Source organism: Beta vulgaris, chromosome 3, assembly GCF_026745355.1.
Source record: "Beta vulgaris subsp. vulgaris cultivar EL10 chromosome 3, EL10.2, whole genome shotgun sequence".
In the NCBI taxonomy this organism is placed as follows: Eukaryota; Viridiplantae; Streptophyta; class Magnoliopsida; order Caryophyllales; family Amaranthaceae; genus Beta; species Beta vulgaris.
Window position 1 is genome coordinate 16,073,759 of NC_079204.1, and position 26,343 is coordinate 16,100,101.

The 26,343-nt window shown below is 34.0% G+C and overlaps 2 protein-coding genes across 11 annotated transcripts; one reads left to right on the forward strand and one right to left on the reverse strand.

Moving 5' to 3' along the window:
* Positions 1 to 1,272: 1,272 nt before the first annotated feature.
* Positions 1,273 to 5,555, reverse strand: LOC104888977 (hypothetical protein). 10 transcript variants are annotated; one of them, XM_010674092.4, is made up of 6 exons: positions 5,348 to 5,554; positions 5,125 to 5,265; positions 4,811 to 4,864; positions 4,614 to 4,731; positions 4,076 to 4,207; positions 1,273 to 3,324 (listed from the first exon to the last, which is right to left on the reverse strand). In XM_010674092.4, the coding sequence occupies exon 6, from the start codon at positions 3,282 to 3,284 to the stop codon at positions 1,590 to 1,592; it is 1,695 nt and encodes a 564-aa protein (XP_010672394.1). In that variant the 5' UTR covers positions 3,285 to 3,324; positions 4,076 to 4,207; positions 4,614 to 4,731; positions 4,811 to 4,864; positions 5,125 to 5,265; positions 5,348 to 5,554; the 3' UTR covers positions 1,273 to 1,589. The 10 variants fall into 10 exon arrangements, with proteins under 10 accessions (XP_010672394.1, XP_010672395.1, XP_048497136.1 ...); XM_010674093.4 differs by lacking the exon at positions 4,811 to 4,864; XM_048641179.2 differs by lacking the exons at positions 4,614 to 4,731; positions 4,811 to 4,864 and having other exon boundaries at positions 5,125 to 5,239.
* Positions 5,556 to 24,816: 19,261 nt separating this feature from the next.
* On the forward strand, positions 24,817 to 25,946 carry LOC130590703 (uncharacterized). The gene is made up of 2 exons (XM_057393249.1): positions 24,817 to 25,131; positions 25,213 to 25,946. The coding sequence occupies exons 1-2, from the start codon at positions 24,835 to 24,837 to the stop codon at positions 25,456 to 25,458; spliced, it is 543 nt and encodes a 180-aa protein (XP_057249232.1). The 5' UTR covers positions 24,817 to 24,834; the 3' UTR covers positions 25,459 to 25,946.
* The last annotated feature ends 397 nt before the right edge of the window (positions 25,947 to 26,343 follow it).

Here is a 26,343-nt window from a genome sequence, read left to right on the forward strand (position 1 = left end):
AAATTCTTGGAAGACTTCTCATTTCAAAGGCTTTGGAATTTGCTGTCTTGTGAACCTTTGCTTCTACAAGAACAAATTTGGCGATCGGTCATCGATGATTGTTTTTGTTTAATCTCTCAATAATTTCCATCACATGTCAATAGTATTTTATTTGTAAGATACAAAAATCAACTGCACCATAAAACACCCAAAGGAATCTCCCTATCTAATTTACATGATATTATTAGCATAAAATTTCGAATTGGTAAGATAACAAGATGGTATGTAACTTCTTATCGATTTTACTTTCTATAGGTTGAAAGAGCTAGTCAAGCTCATTTTAGTGTTTGTTTAATTTCTACTTATCTTTTGGCTATTCTTTCCGTAGTTTGTAATTTCAATTAATGCAAATTTCGTCGATGTCAAAAAAAAAAAAAAAAAAAGTATATTACCACCATGATCCTTAATAAAAAGGTTCCCAGTATTGTGAAGCTCAGTTCTAGTGTTCGACCAATAGTTCATGTTGTGCTATTTGTTTCCATGGCATTGTGACAATTTGCATCAAAGTCTGGCCGTCACCACCAATTCACCATCAACAATTCAAACCTTTCCTCTTAGAGATAGTTGTGAGCTTGTGAACCTCGTCGATGGACATGCTTGTCTGGTAGTTTTCTCATTTGGCTGTCCAGAACGATTCTTTCCTTTCAATTGGTGAAATCTAAACTCAGAATCATTAAGCATTGATTTTGATGCTACACAACCCACAGCTGAAGGTTTTGTCAGCGGAACTGAGGAGATCAACTGAATTTAAAGCATCTTTGACAAGTTCAAGGAGATCCCCTTGAAAGAAATTCATGGCTAAAACAACTGACAAAACAAAGGGCGGACATCCAAAGAGAAAAAGGTAGAAGAGTCCATTGGATCAAAACTGGGTTTTGCACATTCTTTCTGCTGCTGTCCTCAAACAATTAGGTAGTATATGCTACAACAAACAGCCAACTAATGTCAGACTGTCAGTACTTGATCGGAGTACCTCAAGTTTCAATTTTTTCGAAACCACTCGAAAATGCACACAATTGACACAATTGGTTAGGCTATGTTTGGAAACAACTTACGGAGTAGCTGAAATTTTTTTGGGAAGTTGATGGGTCAGGTAAACATACAAATGAGCGAAACTTTTTCGTATATAGCTCTGTTCGGCAATACATACTCTTTTAAGCAGCTTTTGGTATTTGGACAAGCAACTTTACTGGAGAGTAACTACAAAGTGGAACTGATGAAGATAGCCAAAAAAAAAACAAGAAAACTTCACATTATAATTCATAACACAGCCGCTACAGACTACAAGTGACTCAAACATCAAAGAGTGGAATGCCAAATACAACATACCTATTGGCTATTGTCTTTCTTTTTTTCTGTGTGACTAAAGACAAGCTAGATACTAGGATATACTCAAAATCCTTGCATCTGTATTGCCTTAAATATAAATTATTTTACCATAACAAGTGGAAGTTTAGAACATCAAATGGCAAGCCTCTTGATTCAATTAAACAAATGAGAATTTCTAAGATAATAGAATCATTAATAAAACACAATATAATAGCTTATGACTACCTAGAAGAAGTGCTGCAAGTATTTACCCCGTCTTTGCAATCACTGGTGAGGTCATTGAATGTCTCGAGCTGCTTTTTCCCCCTCAAAAACACTTCTGTATCAACTGATATCCGCATGTAGCCATCAAACTCAACAGGAGCCCCATTATTGAGCTTCGTAGTCTCAGAGTACCACTCACTGTTTTCTGCCCAAAGATCTTTGTACTCGTCTAGAAAATGGGTTGTGTACTTGTCTTTCAAGGGGTCGAATAATGACCTGTCAGGCTCATTTGTAGCAATATAGAGGTTTCTTCCTTCTTCGACCTTGTCCTTCAATGTTGTAAGAAGAGAATCAGGTGAGGTATCTCTATCCAGATTAGGCCACTGTTCTTTGTTCATCGCTTTCTCCCCTCTCACAATGTGAACGGAATCATAGTCCCAGTTCAACTTTGCAGCGATTCCAGAAACAATGTCCATCAACCTTCTTGACTTCCATAACATATGCCACGGTCTCTGAATAACGGATTCTGCCTCTCCTTCACAGACACGATACCAGTAATTGTCCGGCTCAACGGTACCGAACTTTCTGATGACTAAAGTATCCTTCACATCCTTGAGTTTTATAGGTGTAACCCTAAAATCTTCCACAAGATGAAGACTCAATCTATCGTTTCTTTGCCACTTATTCCAATCTGTCCAAAACTGGACTTGGTCCAATACTGAGGCTTGATCTTTCAAATGCTCAAAATCAAAATAGAATCGGAAATCTTTCCCTTCCTCATTTTGGCCTGTCTGGGTGTACATAGATGATAGACATATGCTCAAGTCCATGATCAGTGTACGGTTCAGATACTGAGCTTCTCCAAGTGCGCACAAGAAACTCCAGAGGTAATGATTCATGCTCTTACAGCGATCTCCACCCCCAGCATAGTACAAGTATTTCCCATTCTTAAATGCTGCTTCTGATTCAACAACAGGAAGACTATCATTTACCATCTCCCCAACAACCGGCAAAGAAGCACTTTCACCTGCTTGGGCTTCTTTCTCAAACACAGCTTGCTTCTTTGGCTTCCTCTTCCTCGCATTAACCCCACTGTGATACTCACCTATATCAGTCACACTCAACGAGCAATTGTCAGCCTTAGAGATGACAAATCTACGATAATCCTTATAAAGTGATGCAGTCTTCCCTTCTTTGGGTCTAAATCGCCATGCCATATCACAATTATTATCCTCAGAACCACGGATAGGCTTTCCAAATCTGTAGAAGTGAATATCCTTAAATTTCTCAATGGCAGCTCTCATCATAGTATGGAAAACTTCCGGATCCTTACAATCAATCGGTTTACCAGCATCACCCTCACATTCAGTGCCCACATTCGCCGAAATCTCAGCAGTATCAGCTACATCAGTAATGTTTATAAAAGTGTTAAAAGCAGTCTGATTTGCTGCCATGAAATCCTCCCCAGTCTTAATCACAGTATTATCCGACTCGAACGTGGCATTGGACGTTGAGGTGAGGAAGGTGGAGATCTTATCAGATGGGTGGAAAAGGGGATCTTCAGGTTCGTACGTCGCCGCAATAATTGTGAAAATCAAAACCCCAACAACAAAGATACTGAAACACACATTTCCAATCATAGCTAGAGCATGTTGGCCCAAGTTTTCAGGCCTAAAGCTCCCATTCCTCAAAAGGGGGGCACGTCCAAGCATCTTTCCAAATTACAGCTTCAACCCAAAATCCTCAATTTCACTGACACCCAGAAAAACAAATTTGCAGCAAAATCAGCAAAATTTGCATACATATACCAAATTACATTCATATCTAAAATGCAAAATTACCCAGAACTAATAGTAATCAAAATGAGATATTAAACAGGGAAATAACAATATATAGAATGCAACAACAAAAGATCCAGAATTGTCGAATCAGTCGGCATTAATTATTTAGTACTAAATGTGACTGAAAGTGAAGTTCGCAATAAGATAGCAAAAACAATAATACAACGTTGAATAAACAAATAGAAAAATCATATCAACATAGTATAATTCAGATCTACTAATGATAAATTCAACACATGAAAAAAAAAATGGCAGTAAAAATAAGTGGGCATATGTTATTACAGTGGCGGATCCAGGAATTTATGAATAGTTGGTCACTACCGATTAGGTTGGACAGAGACGGATACGGGTACATGTACGAGTATGGGTTCAAATACGCGGATTCTTTCTTTTCATTATGAAATTTAAATTATAATTTTTAATTAGATACAACAATTCAATTTGTTAACCATATCAATCAAATTCACTTAAACAATGCAAAATTAATCTCATATCAACGCATTATGCATATATACCAAATAATTTCACATTAGAGGGAATCCTATCCATCTCCAACTAATTCCACCAGCACATAAAACCAAAGGCTCATTCATGGCCTCTTTAAAACTTCACATGATAGGTCCAATTCTAAAAATCCTAAAACAAGGATTTTAGTGCATTACCTGAACACAATCAATCAAACCTTCAGAGTGTGGCTGGTCAAGTTGTTGCAACGAACTCAAACCTCCACGGCAAACCACAAGCAAATCTATTTGTTCCTTGATACCTTTCTCAATTGATGAGGCCACATGCTCCTGCAAATTTATTGAGTTGGGAATAAATAACAAGTGAATCCACAAGTGAAGCATCAGCCAAACTATTTCCAGTTATACCTGATGATTTCAACTACGGATTGAAGGAAAGTATAATCAGCAGTGTTTAACCACAAATGAAATCACAATAGCTAAATACAACTTAAATGCCTTTTTTATTGAAGGTTGGAACCAAGGAATGGGAGGAAGATGCTATATAGCTTGTATTAGAACCAAAATATGCCTAATGAATGCACAATTCTTGACCATTCACAGAAGATATGAACCTGAAAAATCTCTCCAAAAGTTTAGCATAATGTTCATAGTGGCAACAAAAGAAATGAATAGCAAATTACTGCAACTTATAGTGGGCCTATTAGCAACGAGTACGTAGTTACCATATCATTACCTCTTCATCAATATTCAAGAGAGATGAACATCCGATACACAAGTCTGCATAATAATGACTCGATACTTTTTCCAGTACTACTGGTACTACTCGTTGCTACTGATAATCTGATATGAACCTGAAAAATCTCTCCAAAAGTAAGCTTCAACATTTCTAAACAGGATTTGGACTCACTACAACTGAACAAGTCAAGTCACCCTTAGAAGGAGAAGCACCATCTGCCCAAACTCATAGACTCACTATCCTGCTCGCTGCCGATGAACAACAAATGAAGAAGTTCAAAAAAACTGACCGGCGAAGATTAACAAATGACGAACAAAAAACTAGAAACGAGAACAAAAACGAAAACATTCAACAAAATCGAACCGCAACCTACCAAATACCAATCAGTCTAAAACCCTAACAAAATCAAACAAAACAAAACAATTTCAATTTTCCAAAAGCCTAATTCCTTCAAAAAAAAAAATAGATCTAGAAAATGATATAAAGAATGAAAGAATTACAAACTCACCGACGATTGGCGAGTGGCGACTGGTGAAGATCTTAATGGCAAAGAGTGACCGGCGTCCGGTTACTGGTGAGGGTGAGGGATTCGCGGCGACTTAGGGTTTTATCGCCTTATTTGCCTGGGATTCGCGAAGTAAATCCGCCACTGTGTTATTAGAAGATCTATAAATCAAACTGCTAATAATATGAAGAAAAAAAAAAGGGTGAGCATATGTAATTAGTAGTACCTTTTGCATCGCAGTGCAAGATCTGAGATATTTTCGTCGTTGAAATAAAAGAGAGAGTGTGGAAAAGTTAAAAATTAGATGTGGTTTGATGCAAAGGAGACCTGCCGACGCTTGGTGAAGTGGTGTTTTGGTGCTGGAGTGGAGACTGGAGACTTGGAGAGAGAGTGTGTGTGTGTGCAGAGGTCGGGAAGTGAGTGTGAATGTTATGTGACTCAAAGGATTACGGTAATCAACTACAACCTCCTTTGTGAACTCTTCCCTCCTATTTTATTACATTTTTTTATCTATATATATATATAAAACAAGGTTCATTTTGCTTACGTGTCAAGCCAGCATTATTCAATGTTCACTTCGCCTACGTGTCATGCTACTACTACATCTGCCACGTGTCATTGCCAAATTCGACACTCTATTATATACAAAAATTCTGACACATGGCGTGATAATTTCCTTCCAAAAAAAACTACCTTGAAATCAAACAATGATATTACTGTGGGAAGTTTTAAACAACTACCTAAATTATAGCTACCGGTCAAATATAATTAAATATTTTTTATTTAAAATTCAAAATTCACCCACCAAGAATTGTTATTATAGTTGCGGAATAATAAAGGTAAAAAATGTTACTCTATTATATAAGATGTTTATGTAATCACACCCTAATATAAACTGATTGTCCAGAAAATTAAAATGTGCATTCATCCTAATTTCAATTTCAATTCTAAATTCCTAAATGACAGTTATACTACTAATATATTAAATTAATTTTCACTAACTGTTAAAATTTAGAATCTTGATTTTTCAATGGTTTCTCACTCACTAACTGTAATAAATTAGAATATTTTCTATAGATTGGCATAGTCACTATTTCATTTCAACCTCATGTTATTGTTTCAAATAATTTGAATTTTGATTCTTCCCACTCACTGTTATCAATTTTAGGAATTATATGACTCATTTTAGTATTATAATTATAAGATATAACTAATTGCTAAAAACTACATGCAAACATAAAATCATGGAAATTTCATCATAATTAGTCAAAAATCATTTTTTTAAAATAAACTTACCAAATAATTCCAACCTATATTGACCCATTTAGAAAATTTCTTCGAACTCCACTCAATCCAACTCCTTCACAGATTTGTGATTTTGCATGCGGTCTTTAAATCTTCTTCACTTTGTAGATGGAATGATGTACACCTTGGTTGCATTAAGGGATTATAGTAACCATGCTTCAAATGCAAAGAACATAAAAATAATCAAAGGCTTAATTTCTTTACAAAACCACACTACATGCGTGAGTTTTATAATTGTTGTTGTTGCAAAAGTCGATGACTTGAGAAGATAACAATTCAAGATGTTGGAGTATAATTTTGATTGATAATTTGTGGCTTTAAAGTATAAAAATGTAGCTACTTATAAATGAGAGATTGTAATTTGATTTGCTTGAAGGCTCTAGATTTTAGAAGATGAGTAGGCGTATTTTTTGGACTTAATTTTTGGAGGGTTTTGATGGAAAATCAAAGAGGAAGAAGAATGGCTGTTGGTAATGGATAATTGTTCATAAAAAAGTTTAATATATGGTACATCAATATAAGGAATAGGAAGAAAGAATGCATCTCATTTAAGTTCCCTGAATAATCTGAATACAAACAATTGTATAAGTTTGCTATAAAGTGTAACAACTTATAAAGTATTGTATATAAAGCTTGATATAAAGAGTTGAAAATAAAGTCTGATATCTTATTGTATAAGTTGATATTAAGGTGTTATAAAAAAAATACAATTTTTAAACATATTACTATGGTTTTTATTTTTTGATGTATACATAACTAGTTATCAGGTTATAAAATTGGGTTTTCTCTTTGATGCATAATGTACATACTTGATATATGATGTATGCTTTTAGATATAGTTGAAGAATATTTTTGTGGACTGTGCTACATAACAATAAGAAAAAAAATTATATTGTTAACTCATAAGAGCCCTTTATTGGATATATCTAACAGTACGACCAATCATAATTTCAGTACTAAAAATCATACAAGAGTTATTGACTTGGTGCTCGAAATCTAGATCCTAATTTCATAAGGAGCGTCTTAAGGAAAGATATATAAATGAAATATATTGTCTATTTGATAAATAAACTCACATGTTTTTTTTAAAAAAATGATGGAAAACGTAATCACTCTTTACTTTGATTAAATAATATTTAATACATTGGCTTAATTATAATATTTCGGTAAATATTTATGAACTTTACAACATATTTTTGGCGAAACTATCATAAAATCTTATATTTATCATTCCCATGTAATTTGCAGGGGTCAAAAACCTATACTAAAAATTTTCGAACAAATTTATTAGTAGCATATATTATGTCCACTCACACATGAGAACCATGGTATTAGGGGGCTATTCTTTGTTTTTGTGTGTAAAGAAATTGATATAGACATTTAAAATTGACTATAAGGAACAATGGCATAAAATTACTGAGTTTAAAGTATCTACGAGACAAGTTTTACCGCTAAAAAGTTAGTTAAAGTTAAATAAATGACTCTAAGCAGGTCCATTTTTTATAAGGCCCGTTCTAATAAAACAAGAACAATCATACTACTAATTATAGATAATTCACAAGTCATAATCTTACAGCACAAGGTCGTAAGCCAGTTTTAAACTATTCTCATTACAAGATTCTAAATTTTTTGATCACAAAGCCATAATAAATATTTCAACCTAAAATTACGAGATACACCTCATTCACGAGTACTCCCTCTGTTTTTTTTTTTATCTTTCTCACTTTCCTGTGCACATCTCCCAATGCACACTTTTGAACTTAAATATCTTTCATTATATATTAGTAAAAATTATAACGATTGAATATTAATAATGTACTAATTGAAACGAATCAAACAAGATCCCACATGACTATATTTTTTCTTATAAATTGAAAAAAATTGAGATGATTCTCTCTAGGTATGAATAGTGTCAAGATTCTAAGTGAGAACAATAAAAAAAAAACAGAGGGAGTATGTTGGAATGTAAATATAGAAGTTTGAAATTGTTCTACAATACAATTCTAAAAATCGAAAAGAATATGGAAAAAAACTGATCATATGGTGATTAAGAAATAAAAGGCAAATCAAGAAAAAAAATACCATATTTGTATAATTTTCTTGAGTGATTGTCTCTTTAAATTAATTTTTTCACTTAGAAATTTAGAGATAACCCCATTCACTTTGATGAAAATCATGCTATATAAACTTTGAGATTGTTTTTTAATACAATTTGGATAATCATATCATTAAAAAAAATAATTTGTAAGAAGATAGTTTAATAAGAGAGAGGAGTTGAGCGAAACTGCAGAAAGCAAGGAGTGAAAGTTGTTGCATGATTGAGTGACAGTAGTGCTGCGCTTTGTGTTTTTATATGAGCCTCTGTATAAAACGATAGGCATAACAAAAGCTTCTTCTTTTAACTTTTTTTGTTTAAGAAAGTTTTTTTTGCTAAGCAAGTAATAAAATTACTTAGAGCAAATAGTTACAACCTAAAACCAACTAAGAGAAAGCAAACCTTTGCTAAGCAACAAAAAAAAAAGGTGGTTGGTCACATGTGTTATCATGACATTAGCTACATCAATCACTGAACATACGGGTCGTAAGTCGGTTTTAAAATTTATTTTTAATACACAATATGATTATGAAAACTTGAAATCAACCAGCTACTATTCAAATCATGATTTTAGGAGAAACATCCTAAAATCTTAAATTTATAAACAAAGTATTCCCCCGCATTTTAACGTGTTTTTTGTTTCATTTACGTAATTATAAATGTATATATCACGATTACGATATTTTTAAAGTTCAAAATGTTGTAACAAAGGATTTTTATATATATTAAGTATAATTTTACTTTTTATATTCTTTTAATCTTAAATACATGGACATGGATTCTAATAATCACGGATTCAATATATTTCGAATAAAAACAACTACTTAATATACAAAATAATGTTGTCGTACATTATACACGGCTCCAAATCATTTCTACATAAAACCTCCCGTGCATTTTTGCACGGGTGGAAAGCTAGTTACTCTATTATTTAGGATATTTGGTCCATCATAAAATAATATTATTATATTTGTTTCTCTTTTTTTTCACTTAAAAGTACTATTTTTTAACTTTTTTCTATTGTTTTACATTAAATACTCCCTCCGTTTCCTAAAGATATTCCATTTTTCCGTTTAAGGGTGTTTCCAAAAGATCTTCCCTCTTTTTCTTTATTCCTTATTTGGCAAAACAAATTTCCTTATTTACCCTCTCATGTCACTATCATATGATCCACCATTACATTATTAATTCAATTTTACTCCCTTTCTCTCTCCTACTTTAACCCCTTTTATTTGTTTATTTATCTTACCCCTTTCTCTCTCCTACTTTACTCACACCATGCCCCACACAACTTGATTTTTCTTGGTATCTGTAGGAACAGTAAGTGGGAAGATCTTTAGGAAACGGAGGGAGTAGCATCTAAAAGTTTGAAAGTGATATTGCTTAAATTATTATGCACACAATAATGTAGCAATTAAAAAACCAGAGGTAGTAGTATCGTAAAGGAGATGTATACTATATCCTGTTTGAATATACTTTTGTCCGACATATAACAAAAAATATTATAATGTAATGACTTTGAACATTCTAATTCTAACCTGAATAGGTTTTGCAGAAAAGCCCTAATTTTAATTGTATTTCTAATTTTAATTATAATTTGCTACTTTAATATGTTATTATAGTCAATATTTTTTTTTATACATTACTTTCCTACATAATCTTTAAAATAGTATAAATGGATCTTATTTTGAAGTAGTTTTTAAACACTTTCTAATGGTACAAATATAATAATTTTTTGACCTATATATTAAAAGTTATAGTTGATTTACTATACTTATGTATTTTATTGTGAACCCAGCTCTATTGTTTTTTATTACCTTGTAACTCTATTTAATTTTTAGAAAATTGGGATGACAGTTAAGACGTTTGGCAAATAGTTTTCAATGAGTATGCCAAATGTCGCGACCTCGTGAGCTGGCTTTTAGACCTTATTTAATACTCCCTCCGTCTTTTATTAGTTTACCCTTTTTTACTTTTGACACTATTCACATACATGACTTTGACTATCTCTTGTAATTTGTATTTAAGGAAAAATATAATCATGTGAGATCTTGTTGGATTCGTCTCAATGTGTATTATCCAAATATTAACTTTTTGTAATTTTTGCTTATCGAAAATTAGAGATATTAAGGTTCAAATTAGTATCTCGGCAAATGTGCTCCAAAGAAAGGGGTAAACTAATAAGAGATGGAGAGAGTATATTAGTTAAATGATGTGCTCATAATATAATCATAATTTTTAGATGACTCTTATAATTTTTTGTGAGAAACTAAACACAACTAATTCTTATGATGTTTTTTGCGATATAAAACTTGTTCGATTTCGATTCTTGACTTCTAATTTTAATAATTGACTCATATTGATAGTTCATGTGACTCACTTAACCTCCAATTTATTTTCGTTTTCTACCATATTTTTCGAGATGAAGACCGTTTTAGAGATGCAAAAAAGAAGAGAGAGAATGAAATGAAGAGTAATATATCAAGAAAATAAAAGAAATTGGGGGATTAGGTAGGTTACGTGATGTGTGTGTGCACGAGCGAGCGAGGAAATGCTTGAAAATAGTGGTATCAAACATTAAGTTATATCTCATAGCTTGTTTTTATAAAAGGTGATTATGTGGCAGTTATATTTATAGTACATTTAAAATGTCGTTTGTAATAATAAACCTAATTCGCAAAGTCAATATGTATAAAGTGAAAGTATTGGGTCAGATTTGCTCAGACGGCCAAACAGACTTAAAACCCGTCAAGTGTCAAACTTCATTCTTTCTCTCGTGCAATTCACCCGTCAAATTCTACTTTCTCTCTCCTCCCACCAACCTCCTCTACCATCACCACAAACTTAAAACTCCACAACAAATGCGCTCGACTTTCTGAATTCGGATAGTTCAACCCATTTCCACTTCTAACTTTTCAACGAAGACGAAGGGGGGGAGTCGAGGAAGCAACGTCGAGAAAGAGGAGGCACGACCGTAGGCTTGAAGAAGAACGCCATTGAAGAGGCTACGAAGAATAGTGCAATCACCTTCAAAGCTTTGGAATGAGATCTATTCAGCTACGTCATATGTGGTATCAATAAAACTTAGAAGAGGAGAGAAAAGTGATGGATGAATTCACGAGTTGAAGATCGTGAAGATGTTGCTTACGTGCATCAAGTTGTTGAAGTGCGACAGCTGTGATGGCTTTGGCCATGGAGGTTGGGGACGACGGCAGCGGTGGTGGTAATGAATGCGAAACTGATATTAATAATATTATAATACCAATTATTCAAATTACAATATTCGCCAATTATGTCAGATAATCAGGTACTAAAAGTTTCCTATCAGATATTGAAATTTTTATATCAGATAATCAAAGTTTAAAATCATATAATTAAATTTTGAAATCAGATATTCAAAGTTTTCTATCAAATCAAATATTCAAAGTTTAAGATCACATATTCAACTGGATGGCAATTGTCAACGAGCCTAGTTGGTTGAAGTATTGGGAGGTGTTATCCATAACCTAAGATCGAATCATGTCTACATCAATTGCCCTTATGACTCTCTTTATAACAAAAAAAAGAGAGAAATTAGACAAGGTGGCCCGTGATTATGAAAAATTTTACATGGTAAAAAGGAAAAAACAGATTCTACAAGGTGACCCTAGGCTATTATTTTACGAAGAAAACTAACATTAATGACTTATTCCATCAAAATTTTAGTTAATATATTTTTTTTACAAAAAGAAGTATCAAAAAATAATTATTTACACCTTTCTTTCCTCTGTCCTCCCTTCTTCCTCCTCCTTCCAGCCTCATCCCTTTACCCCTTAACCAGTCCCACCCCCTCCCAACCTGACCATTGCTTCAATGTCGCACCCCCTGTCTCTCCCCTTTTTGAACTATTGGAACTACTCAAGCTAATGCTGATGGCAATCAAGATAAAGCAGTTACTGCTCCTATTGTTCACTTCTATCACACGCCAGCTATTAGTTAGTTAGTTTAAAGGAGTTTGTTACAAGTTGTTAGAGGTTGTTAGAAGTTGTTAGAGTTTGTTAGCTCTATGTATATATACTCCTTCTTTCTCTCTATTGTAAATTAATTCATCTGATTACACAGAAATGAGAGTATGTCTGAATTCTTTTCTCTCTCTACAATTCTATTCTCTCTGAAATAATTCTGCACAAATCATCATTAATTCTTTGTTCATACAACTGAAATTCCGCATCCGATTATACTTTCTGCACTAAATCTTCATGAGAAGATCTGAAACGCATGAAATTCTGAAAAATCCAGGTCAATTCCTTCCTTAATCTGAAAAATAGCTGAAAGTTTCTTTGATTATTGTCAAATTTGTTCTAATTCACTTCTGAAATTGTAGAATTTAATCCTGAACAGTTGAAATTGTTTGCGGAAACCAATTGTGTGTGACTCAGTAATACTAAATTTCTGCAAACTTCTCTGAAATCATAGTTTTAGTATCATCTAGAACTCTGAATACTTCCAGATAGTCTGATTCCTCAAATTGATCCTTGATTTCATCTTCCTGATTTTGTATATTGATAACCTGATTTCTCAATCTCTTTCTCAACTCATCTTTCTGAATTTGATCATCCACTCTCATTGTGAAAATGTCTGAAAATGAAACACCTAATTCTACTCCAAATTCTTTACCTCTAAATCAAGATCCTAGTAGTATATACTGCATACATCCATCAGATTCAACAACATAAATTGTTTCTGTTAAGTTCAATGGAAGTGCATTCAATGATTGGAAGCGTTCAATGATCATTTCTCTATCTGCTAAAAACAAACTGAGGTTTGTAGATGGAAGTTTGGAGGTTCCTGATATTGGAACAAAAGAATTTGATGCTTGGGAGAGATGTAACAACCGGGTAATTTCCTGGTTGTTGGCTAATTTGGATCAATCTGTCAAGAAAAGTGTTCTTTTCTTTGAAACTATAGCAGAGATATGGAAAGATCTAGAGGAAAGGTTCGGATATTCCTACATGACACAAGTGTATGCTTTAGAGCAAAAACTTGCTGACACTAAACAAGGTAATGCTTCTGTGTCTGAATTCTATACTCAACTTGAGACTATCTGGAATGAGATCAATGATGCTCATCCTTTACCATACTACACTTGTCATAAATGCACCTGCAACTTAACTCAGAAGATATATGCTAGAGATCAAGAACATAAATTACTTCAATTCATGATGAAGCTGAAAGACTGTTTCTCTACTGTAAGGGGGAACATTCTCATGACGGAACCTCTTCCTAAGGTGGCTCATGCATATAGACTTTCATTAACTAATCATCCATTCCCACAACTACAATAATAGTAAACTAACAAATTCTACAAATTCCCAATTTCAACACCAAATTCCACAACAATGAACAATCAATCAAATTCCACAACAATGAACAATCAAATTCCACAAACCACAAATTCAGCTTAATTCTTAACTAACAATAAAAGATCCGCCAACTACTAATTCCACAAACCACAATTTCCACAAATTCTGAAATTCAGCCATATATCACTAACAAATTCCACAATCTGCCGACTGCCATATAACAATTTTAGAGGAAAGAGAAAGAAAGTTACCTGAATGCAGTGGCTGACAACTATGTCGCTACTATCGCCGTCGCCGGTCGCCGAAACTATTTCTGGAGAGCCGAGAAGAAAGAGAAAGAAAGTTAAGACTTAAGAGGGGATTAAGATTTAAGAATCAAAGTTAAGAGGAGATTCAAATTTACGGCTAAATCTAGATTATAAATTTATAATACGCGGAACAAAGAACTATAATTCAATAAACTTACCATTTAGGGCTACCTCGGTACTCCGTTTCTCCGACGAGACCACGATCTAGATTCAAGACTGAACAAAAAAACTCCGGCGACTGGCTCGATTTTTCGAGAATGAGAGTTGAGAGTTTGGGAGAGAGACTGAGTTTGAGGAGAGAGAGTGAAATTTTCAAATGAAACGTCAAACGCGTTCCTTATTTTTTCTGCCATTTTTTCCGATTTTTTTTTTTTAAAAAAAGCAGGGGTAGCACGTGCTACCCCTTATTACCACGTGGCTCCGCCACTGTCAGCAGAAGGATTATTTCTATTCGATATGTCAAGAGGGGTAGGACACCAAAAAATAGAAAAAAGATAAAGAAAAGAAAAGAAGTAACTACTTACATTAATTAAAAAATAAAAAAAGTAAAAATAGATAAGGGAACTACCTATTAATTGAAAAAGTAAAAAAAAGATAATAAAAAAAATATTACAAAAAGAAAACTGTCAACAATTCAAAAATTTCTAATTTATTATATATAATTAACAATTAATTTAATTTTCTACGTCCCCTAAAAAACTAACTTCCTACATATTTTCGCACACATCGTGTGCATATAAAACTAGTGGTAATGAATTACAACCTCCTTTGTGAATTCCCTCATATCTTTTAATTGTTACATTTTTTTTATTTAGGATATTTTAGTCCATCATAAAAGAATACTATTATATTTTTTTTTCTCTTTTTTCACCTAAAAGTATTATTTTTTGACTTTTTTCTATTATTTTACATTAAATAAGTCAAAAAGTAGCATCTAAAAGTTTGAAAGTGATATTGCTTAAATTATTATGCACACAATAATGTAGCAATTAAAAAAACAGAGGTAGTAGTATCGTAAAGGAGATGTATACTTTTGAAATTTTCACATATCCTGTTTGAATATACTTTTGTCCGACATATAACAAAAAATATTATAATGTGATAACTTTGAACATTCTAATTCTAACCTGAATAGGTTCTGTAGAAAAGCCCTAATTCTAATTGTATTTCTAATTTTAATTATAATTTGCTACTTTAATATGTTATTATAGTCAATATTTCTTTTTATATGTTACTTTACTACATAATCTTTAAAATAGTATAAAAGGATCTTATTTTGAAGTAGTTTTTAAACACTTTCTAATGGTACAAATATTATAATTTTTTGACCTATATATTAAAAGTTATAGTTGATTTACTATACTTAAGTATTTTTATTGTGAACCCAACTCTATTGTTTTTATTACCTTGTAACTCTATTTAATTTTTAGAAAATTGGGATGACAGTTAAGATGTTTGGCAAATGGTTTCCAATGAGTATGTCAAATGTCGCGATCTCGTGAGCTGGCTTTTAAACCTTATTTAATATATTAGTTAAATGATATGCTCATAATGTAATCATAATTTTGAGATGACTTTTATAATTTTTTGTGAGAAACTAAACACAACTAATTCTTATGATGTTTTTTGCGATATAAAACTTATTGTTCGATTTCGATTCTTGACTTCTAATTCTAATAATTGACTCATATTGATAGTTCATGTGACTCACTTAACCTCCAATTTATTTTCGTTTTCTACCATATTTTTCGAGATGAAGACCGTTTTAGAGATGTGAAAAAGAGAAGAGAGAATGAAATGAAGAGTAATATATCAAGAAAATAAAAGAAATTGGGGGATTAGGTAGGTTACGTGATGTGTGTGTGCACGAGCGAGCGAGGAAATGCTTGAAAATAGTGGTATCAAACATTAAGTTTTTATCTCATAGCTTGTTTTTATAAAAGGTGATTTTGTGGCAATTATATTTACAGTACATTCAAAATGTCATTTGTAATAATAAACCTAATTCGCAAAGTCAATATGTATAAAGTAACAGTATTGGGTCAGATTTGCTCAGACGGCCAAACGGATTTAAAACCCATCAGACGTCAAACTTCATTCTTTCTCTCGTGCAATTCACCCGTCAAATTCTACTTTTTCTCGCCTCCCACCAACCTCCTCTAGCATCACCACAAACTTAGAACTCCTCAACAAATGCGCTCGACTTTCTGAATTTATGGCGTTGGGCTAGGAGACAGAGAAAGGGTGTTGGGCTAGGAGAGAAGGGAAAAAAGGCAATGGAGGAGAGGAGAGAGAAAGGGCAGCGGAGGGGCATTTATGGCAGGGGTGGGAGGAGAGAGAAAGAGGCAGTTGAGAAGAAATCGAGTGGGTTGTGTGAGGGTGATTTTGTGGGGAAAGGGATGAAGTTTCAAAATATATTGGTTTAATATCTAAACTTTTATGTTCCCCTCAAAGAAAAAAAATATCTAAGAGCAACTCCACCGGTTGTTTGGAAGTCCTTGCTCGCAATTTTCCAAAAGATATAGCTACTAGCTTTATTGTTGGAGACAAATTTAGCTTGTTGCTTTGTGAAGCCAAGTAGCTCCACAAAGCTACTAGCTTTGTCAATTTTTGTGGGCCCCACTTTCACTTTTCTCTTTCATATTTTACTTTCCAATACACTTTCTCTATATATAATTGGAGTTATGACATGTGGGACCTACAAAAACTACAAGTAGTTGTAGTTTTTCAATGAGAGAGGTTGTAGCTTGAGAATGTTGTAGTTTGGAAATATGATGTGGCATACAAAGCTACAACTACTTGGAGTTATGACATTGTGCGTGGGTGCTCTAAGCTTTTATGTTTTTGATAAGTAAATGGAATATGCTCATTAATTTTACTTTTCTTTGTAAAACTATAGTACAGTGTCACCTTGTAGAATTCATTTTTTTTTTCTTTCGACTATGTAGATTTTTCAATAATTAAGAGCCACCATGCATAATTTCCCAAAAAAAAAGATCGCATATTCAATATTTGATCACCTAACATTAGATGTATAATATTTGAGATTAGAAATTGATTATCTGATATTAAAAATTGATTATTTAACATTAGATGTTGAATTCCTAAGATTAAAAATTGATTATCTAAGATGACCATAATAAATTTATAATGTTAGATATTGAATAATTCTCCCTCCTTTTCCTAAAGATCTTCCTTGTTACTGTTACTACAGATACCAATGAAGGATCCATTTGTATAGGGTGTGGGGTGGGTAAGTATGAGAGAGAAAGGAGTTAAGATAAATAAACAAATAAAAAAGGATTAAAGTAGGAGAGAGAAAGAGAGTAAAATTGAATTAATAATGTAATGGTGGACCATATGAATATATGATAGGGACATGAGAGGGTAAAAAAGGAAAAAAAATTCAAAAAAGGAAAAAAGTAAAAGAATAAAGATCTTTTAGAAACGCATTTAAACGGAAAGAGGGAAGATCTTTAGAAAACGGAGGGAGTATGATATAAGACATTTAATTTCTGACATCATACAATCAATATCTGATATAAAACATTGAATATATGAATCAGACATTGAATATCTGATATGAGATATTCAATTCCATTAGTCAAATCAAAAATTATGATAAATAATTAAAGTTTAATCAGATAATCAGAGTTTCAAATTAGATATTCAATATTTTTTTCCGGAGAATTAATGTATACTCGTCTGACCATAAGTTATGGTCAAACAAGTCTAGTCGACCCAATACCTTCTCATATGTAAAAACTAGTAATTTTTCACGCTATGATTGCATGTCATATTAACATTCTTTTTCTCAATTATTTTTCTTAAATCAATGTTTCGTTGCTTTTTTAGTTACTTGTTTATCATTATTCAAATCTCCATTCTATAAGTGAAGGAAATACAAAGCATAAGAAAACCTATGCTCAAATAAAGTGGAAGTATTTGTGTATCAAATTCAATCATTGAATATTGATAAAGTGGAAGAGTTTGATTTATATAATAGAGAACACCGAATAATAATCAGCAATTAGGTTTTGAAATATTATCATTATAATTTAAATATGAAATTCAAATTTTATTCTTTGTACAGATTGTTTCAATCAAGTTATATTGCCAATTTAATTTTTAATCAGAATTTTTCATACACATTTAAGAAGAGAAAATCATTCTCCTTAATTTAATATTTAGTTGAAATTTGAAATTCAATTCCATTATTAACTTATCCAATTTATATGTCAAGTCAGAAGAAGAAAAAAGTATTTAATGTTATATGGCAATTTAAATTAATAAGGGTATATTAGACTTTTTGTGAGGGGACACCATCTTCCTCCCCCTTTACTTATATAATAGAGATGAATATTTAATACGATTCGATCCTGGTTGCATTTTCAATTAGAGCTTTTAACCAAAATCCATAAGTAGAGGTCAAATTTCAAAATTATCATAACAAACTAATTAATTTATACTTTAGTTGTTTCTAAATACATGCAATATTCTCGACCTACACACTATCTATTACACGACTTTGTTCCTTAGTATATCTTTAATTATGTATAAGTAAAAATTACAAAAATTTGATATATGAAATTAAAGTATGAATTAAAACTAATCAAATAAGGCCACACTTGATTATATTATTTCTTATACATTTGTGAGACAATTGAGATAAGGTTGGTAGATAAAATGGTGAAGTAGTTACTATAAATGTTACATACACTAGGGTTAAAAACAGAAAGGGCTGCGCTTTTCGTAAAAGCGCAGCCCTACTAGTGAAGGGCTGCGCTTTTCTAAAAAAGCGCAGCCCTACTAAGCAGAAGGGCTGCGCTTTTTAAAAAAGGCGCAGCCCTTCACTAGTAGGGCTGCGCTTTTTTAAAAAAGCGCAGCCCTTCTGTAGGTAAGAAGGGCTGCGCTTTTAAAAAAGCGCAGCCCTACTAAGTGAAGGGCTGCGCTTATTTAAAAAGCGCAGCCCTTCTGTTATGTAGGGTTGCGCTTATTTAAAAAGCGCAGCCCTTCTGTTATGTAGGGCTGCGCTTTTTTAAATTTTTTAGAAAAGCGCAGCCCTTCCTGAAAAAATTTGAAATTTCGGAATCGCGGGCTTTGAAATATTGAGCGGGGATTCGTCAAATATATTATCCCTCATTCTTTCTCCTCTCTCACGTCCCTCATTATTTCCTTTCCTCCTTCTCTCTCATCCTCTCTTCTCTCTCAAAAACTCCCATAAACATTTGCGACAAAAACCTTGAAATGATTTGCACTAAACATGGCGACGGAGTCCGATTGCCTATTGTGATACCTTTTCGGAAGCGGAACGGGCCAACTATAATGTTCTTGCACTAAAATGATTTAAGCCATCCGAGTTCGTTTAAGCCTCCAAATAGGCATTTTAAGTTTTTCCGAATTTTTTTTTCCCTTAAATTATGTATTAGGGTTTTGTTTTATGTATTTAAACATTATTAGGTTAATGTTTGGAGGTAGTTCTTGTATTTTCAGATCTATAATGTTCTTGTATACTTCTCTTTGTTTATATATTTTGATTAATGTTCTTGTATACTTCTCTTTGTTTTGATTAATGTTCTTGTATACTTCTTTTTGTTTATTTTGATTAATGTTCTTGTATACTTCTCTTTGTTTATTTTGATTAATGTTCTTGTATACTTCTCTTTGTATATAATTTCTTGTATTTTCATCTTTGTTTTGATTAATGTTCTTGTATACTTCTTGTATACTTCTTGTATACTTCTCTTTGTATATTAGTTTTTGTTCCTTTTTTTCATTTTCGTTTCATTCTTTTTATTGTTTTGGGTTTAGTATTTTCGTTTCGTTTCTCTTCTCTTCTGTTTAATTTCAGAAAATGTGAGATTATGAGTAAAAAAATGTCAAAAAAAAAAATTTTTTTTTATTTTTTTTTGTAGGAAGGGCTGCGCTAGTTAGTTATTTTTTTTTGTAGGAAGGGCTGCGCTAGTTAGGAAAAAAGCGCAGCCCTTCTGGGCTAGAAGGGCTGCGCTTTTTCCTAACTAGCGCAGCCCTTCTAGCTTAAGGGCTGCGCTTTCTAGCGCAGAGCTATAAAAGTGAAGGGCTGCTACTGAAAGGGCTGCTGTCAATAAACGCAGTCCTACATGTCTTTTTTAGCGCAGCCCTTCTTTATTTTTCCACTAGTGATATATTTAGAAACACAGATTGTATATGACAACCTATAAGTGGAAAACAAATTGTCAAAGTAAAATTACTCCAAACTTATAAAATTTATTATGTACAAACCACCCTTAATTACTCCAACCATAAACCTGCTAAGTCTGGTACGATCATCATCATTAGAGGAACTAAAAATGGATTTAATTTTTCCCTTCACATTTTAATTTCACAGCTCATAACAACTACTTCATCCATTCTTCTAATAGATTTTCCATTTTACCTTTCAGCTATGCCAATGCATATTTTGTGCCATTAATATCTTTAATTACATGTTAGTAAAAATTATAAAAGTTTGATTTTCGTAATATAGTCAATAAGGCGAATCAAACAAGACACCACATGACTATATTGTTTTTTCTTATTCTTATGTATAGGATTTTTTCGATGCTCGTATAAAATCTTCGAATTGATCGTCTACTCGTTATTATTGTCGTTGGTTATAATATATAATATTAGAACATATGAAGAGTCGCTCTATTCCTTTACTCACTAGAGTGGTTATACGCAATTGATTAGTCGAAATAAGAGTTGACTAAGAGAATACACTAAACATCACGATAAACAATATAATGTTTTATTAGTTTTTGTTATTATCCATATATTTATTGCACACTTAGATATGTATATGTATGTCGACTTAATGCTTTTAATAATATGATTCGTTTACAAAATCCATTATAAAATCAAAATAACCCAACAAGGAGTTAACCGAAGTTGAATTAACGTTCAATAGCAAATGGACCTGATGCTTCACAATGATCGAACCAGAGTATACTTGACTTTACCCAAGCATATATGAAACCCAAATATGACTTGCGCAAACCCGGTTAAAAATTATCCACAAGTGATCATACCAGATAATGGATCGACTTGTAAATGAAACGTTCAGACCTGTTCGGCAACCGACAATCCCATGATTCAAATGTGATCGACCCAGTTGAACAAAAACCTGACCAATCACAACCTGGGACATTAACTGACAGAATCTTGACCTGTTCGGATCTGACCTGGTTTGCCTTGAGTATACCTAGATGCTGTTTGAAAACCTATTTTGACACCACTATACACACGTCACCAAAATAATGTAAATATTTAAAAAAATCTACCTATTTTTCACGAAAAAGCCCAAGCTCGCGCATTTGCCTGGGTCCCAATACTAACTCTTTTCAAAAATAGAGATCGGTAATAAATAACAACTATTCCGGTTGTAGTTGGCAATTTTATGGAACTAATTAGTGATTAGTACTCGTAAAGGAATAAGCAAATATAACAGGACTTGTGTTGTTGCCGGCTTTTGCCACTCTTTTTTTGATATTATAAAGATATTCAATTGTGTACAATGTTGGACTTGGACAATGTGAATAAAGTAAAGCATGATTCATGAATACTCCCTCCGTTTCCTAATGATCTTCCCACTTTTCGTTTAAGGGTGTTTCCAAAAGATCTTTCCTCTTTTGCTTTATTCCTTATTTGGCAAAACAAATTTCCCTATTTACCCTCTCATGTCACTATCATATGGTCCACTATTACATTATTAATTCAATTTTACTCCTTTTCTCTCTCCTACTTTAAGCCTTTTTTATTTGTTTATTTATCTTAACCCCTTTCTCTCTCATACTTTACTCACACCATGCCCCACACAACTTGATTTTCCTTGGTATCTGTAGGAACAGTAAGTGGGAAGATCTTTAGGAAACGAAGGGAGTATTACCTAAAAAATTTAGGTTGTATTCACTTAACGAAAATCTAACTATGTATACTTTTATGCCCTGGTATTATTTAGGAATGGAAAATTTGTCAGAAACTACTTTTATAATCACTTTTTTTGTGAGAAATCACCTTTTAAAAAAAATTGGTTAATTAGCCACCTTTTTAGTTATTTTTTTGTTGGAAGCCACCACTTGCCGGAAAATGGACATTGACTGCCGATTTTCGGCTTTGACCATCACGCATGGCACGTGATGTCATAACACCCTTCTTTCTTCCTTTTTTTCCCCGATTTCCCCCAAAACCCATTATCTTCCTTCATCTGTCTCTTTCTCTCTCTTGAGCACCTAAATCTCTTCCTCATATCCGATTATAACAACAAATTATTTTGTTCAAACTCTTCATTTCTAAACTGATCATTTTGAGATCAAAAAATCGATCCTAAACTGATCCTAAAAGAAAAGTTCAAGGGAGGAAGATGCTAGCAGAAGAAGGGAGAAGTGTGAAGGTGGAAGAAATGGCGAAAATCTGGAAAAAAATGGCGAAAATATGGAAAAAATGGCGAAAATTTGATGGTCAACGCCGGAGAATCGAGGTCAACCATCGGATTCCGGCAAGTGGTGGCTTCCAACCAAGAAAAAAAAACTAAAAAATGTGGCTAATTAACCAATTTTCTTAAAAGGTGGTTTATCACAAAAAAGTTATTATAAAAGGTAGTTTCTAACAAATTTTCCTTTAAGAAAAGAATACTCCGTATGACATAAGTATAACTTTTACATACCATAGCACAATGATAAAGTTGGGACTTGGGAATAAATGAAGAAGTTGTTTATGCCAAATTCTGATCAGGCAGAACTTAGCTGAGGATCTACAGCTAATGGAGATGCAGTTAACAATGAATGCTAGCTACGAAATTAAAAGAGGATGCAAAGAGAAGACAGAGACACCAAGAAATGGTGACGCGGAAAACCCCAAGAAGAGGGTAAAAACCGCGGGTGGAATTGAGTCCACCAATCCACTATGTAGGAAGATTACAACTTATAGCTAGCAGCTAGCACTTGTAGCTTATACTAAATACACTTGTGAAATATTTGTGAAAGTAAATGGAAGTGTTCTAATGAAGCAATGTTAATGAACTGCCTTTTCCCCAATACTTCCACTCCTATTTATATCCATACATTTATTATAACGTTGCTTTACATGTTTACGTTGCATAACTAATCTCCTAATATGATGCCATGATCTCCTAATATCAAGGAGTATCTCCACTTCTGCTTAATGACTTTGTCAACCCTATTTTGTAGGCGCAACAGCATTATTTGACTTGATCTTGATCAGTATCCAATGCTCTTTGAATCAAATTTATTCAACTCCCTTCGTTCCTGCTTGCTGTAGCTGCTACCTGATAACTTCTAGCTAGGACGGATGTATATCCTGCAGATTCAGCTTAGCAAAATTTTTAGGACATAACAATTGCCCCTAACTTGTGATGCCAACCTAGGCGCAACTGAGTTAAAATCGCAAGTTACCAAACAAACAAATACTTGTTAGCAAAAAGCTCAAAAATAAATTTGTGCTATCTTAGAAGATTTTTATCTTTTCTTCGAGGAAAAACGTTTGTAGATAAAAATTTTAAAAGATAAACTCATCTAGCCATTTGAAAAGATAATTTTCTCGGGAGAAGATAAAACTATCAGATAATTGATTACTTATCAACATAGAAAGATAAATTTTAAGCAACATTAAATACTTATCCGTTAGCTTAGGCTACCGTTGAGCTATAGTATTTAAAGACCTCTCAGCCCTTCTTGAACTTTACTTTATTTCTCTGCGAATTCCTTTTCTCCTCAGGTAAACCTTCTCTCTTTCGTTTGTTTCCTCAAGAATTTTCTTTTAGATCTTTCGCTTTTTCTGATGGGCAGAGCTATAGATGATGTTGCTTCATCTGTTACTGAGCGAGATATAGAGATGCTCAAAGTTTTAGGGGGTTTCCCTGAAAGTACTCAGATCATACTCCCACTTACATGCAGACCCGAAATCTGCCCGGAAGACTACATTTGCTATTATGAACACCCTTTCTACCTAGGGTATAATTACGAGTTTTCTCCCCTCACTAGGTCCTTTATGGAGGTTTTACACCTATCCCCTGGCCAGCTGATGCCGGCTTTTTGGAAAACTTGCTCGACTTTAGAGACCTAACTAAAACATGGCACAACCCTTTTCTTTAAACGAGCTTTTGACCGCCTATAGTGTTAGAAATCAAAAAGGGTTTCATAACTTTTAGGGCAAGGCTCCCCTCCCCCTTGATAGAAGGCACAATCGCTTCTGACTCTCTATGGAAGACTAGGTATTTCTTCGTAGTGAAGGATTCGCTGGGCGAAGCTGGGAACCATCTAGTTGGGGGTTGGTCTAATAAAGGTACTTATCTGTTCAATTTCGTTTTGCTCCTAAAAATGAATTAACTAGGTTCTTACCTTGTTTTCTTGCAGGTCTTGGCCCCGTTATCTCCCAGATCCCTGAACAAGCTGAGAGATTACCTGAATTGCTCAAGTTTCCTGTTGAGGAACGCACCTTCGCAGCTCCTACCGAGGTTCTACCCTTAGATTCCAGAGCATCTTCTCGCACTAACTCGATGTCGACAGGTAATTTCGATTTTTGGTGCAGACTTTACTTGGCTAACAACTCTTAGATATTAGGCCAACTAATTTTTCTCATTCATGCAGCTCCAGCAAGATCCAGTAACCTGTCCGACGAGGATGCAATGGACAGGCTCAAGAATAGGAAGAGATCAGCTGCTTCTTCTGGGCAGTCTCAGATTGAAAGAGTTCCTCGCAAGAACCTACGCTCATCCTCCATCCCAACCACCATTGACATCACGACTGATTCTCCTAGGGATGAGGTCCTTGTGAGCTTTCCTGCTGACTTTCTAGCTGAAGAAGGTCTAGAAGGTGGGATCTGGCCTGCAGCTGACAAGCTCGTATTCCCAGCTGCACAAAAGAGGTTAAAGGGACAGGACCCTGAGGTCATCCTGAACCATGCTGTCCAGCTATCCCTACAGGTTAGTAACATCTTTTGACCTACTTTAAATCAAGAAAATGATTAATGCCGCTTATACTTATGATTTTTATTGCTTCGCCAGCTTTCCCAGAGTTGCATAGCTGCCAGGGACAGCTTGCGGACTGTTGCTACCCTACAGGATAAGGTGGCTCGTCTGCAAAAGGACAATTTGAGCCACCAAGCTAAGCTGGAGAGGGAGAAACAGTCTCGGCTGGATGCTGAGAGCAAGTTAGCTGCTGAGCAAAAATTAATGGAGAAAGAGAGGCTGGAAAAAGATGAGAAGATAGCTGAGGCGGAGAGGAAAATGCACGCCTGGCTGCAGCTGTAAGAGAAGCTGAGGAGAGGGCTTTAGACATCCAAGCTGAAGCAAAAATTATCGAAACTGCGAAGCTAGCTTTCCTGATTAAGTTCAAGAAGCTAGATGACAAGGGTGTCAATTTCTATATTGACAGATTCCTCAAGCTGGATTCTATGACCGCTCTGGAAGCTTTAGCTACAGGTGGCAAAACAAATGACTCGGAGAAGTCTACAGCTGAATCCCCTCCTTCTCTCAACCAGCCAGAAGGTGCTGTTCTTGGTGACAAGGACAAGGTTGCTGGCGATGACGCCAGCGTGATCTCTTAATTTCTTCAATGCTTTCATTAGCTTTTCTTTTGGAACAATTTAGTTTTAATTAGCTTGGATACTTTTACCATTGCCTATGGGGGCAATGTGTTTTTGTAAGAACATATTTTCTTTCAGCAATTTAATCGTTTGAACTTATGTCTTTGCCTTTTGATCTTAGCTATTGATACTTTGATGAGTACTTAAGTTACATGCATGCTTTTTGATCTTAGGTATTAGAACAACATATTTACCTGGGGTAAGTGTTGTTCAACTTAGGTTGGGCCCGTTTCCTTGGTGCTACGACCATCAGCTAAGTTTGGGTGAACTAACCCTTAGCTGCTTGATGCTGGTGCTACGACCTTGTAGCTGGATCTCAAAATTCCAGCTACCCACCTGGGTGTTGCAACCCCTTGCGTTTACCTGCGTATGAAGTGGACTTTAGATGGCTTGCTGCTACGAGCATAAAATACTTAAGTTGTTAGACAAATTAAGTGGTTGTTTACCTGGTGGACCAATGCTTTGTGCAAAGCAGTGGTTGCCTTTAAAGATTCTGGCGTCTTTGGCCGATAGTAACCTGGTAGGTGCCCCAGGTTAGAAATGATATAGC

Excerpts from the sequence above, each read along its gene's own strand:
- LOC104888977 (XM_010674095.4), bottom strand. The coding sequence starts at position 3,284 with ATGCTTGGACGTGCCCCCCTTTTGAGGAATGGGAGCTTTAGGCCTGAA.
- LOC130590703 (XM_057393249.1), top strand. The coding sequence starts at position 24,835 with ATGGACAGGCTCAAGAATAGGAAGAGATCAGCTGCTTCTTCTGGGCAG. Across the intron at positions 25,132-25,212 it reads CTGTCCAGCTATCCCTACAG|CTTTCCCAGAGTTGCATAGC; the intron begins GTTAGTAACATC and ends TTGCTTCGCCAG.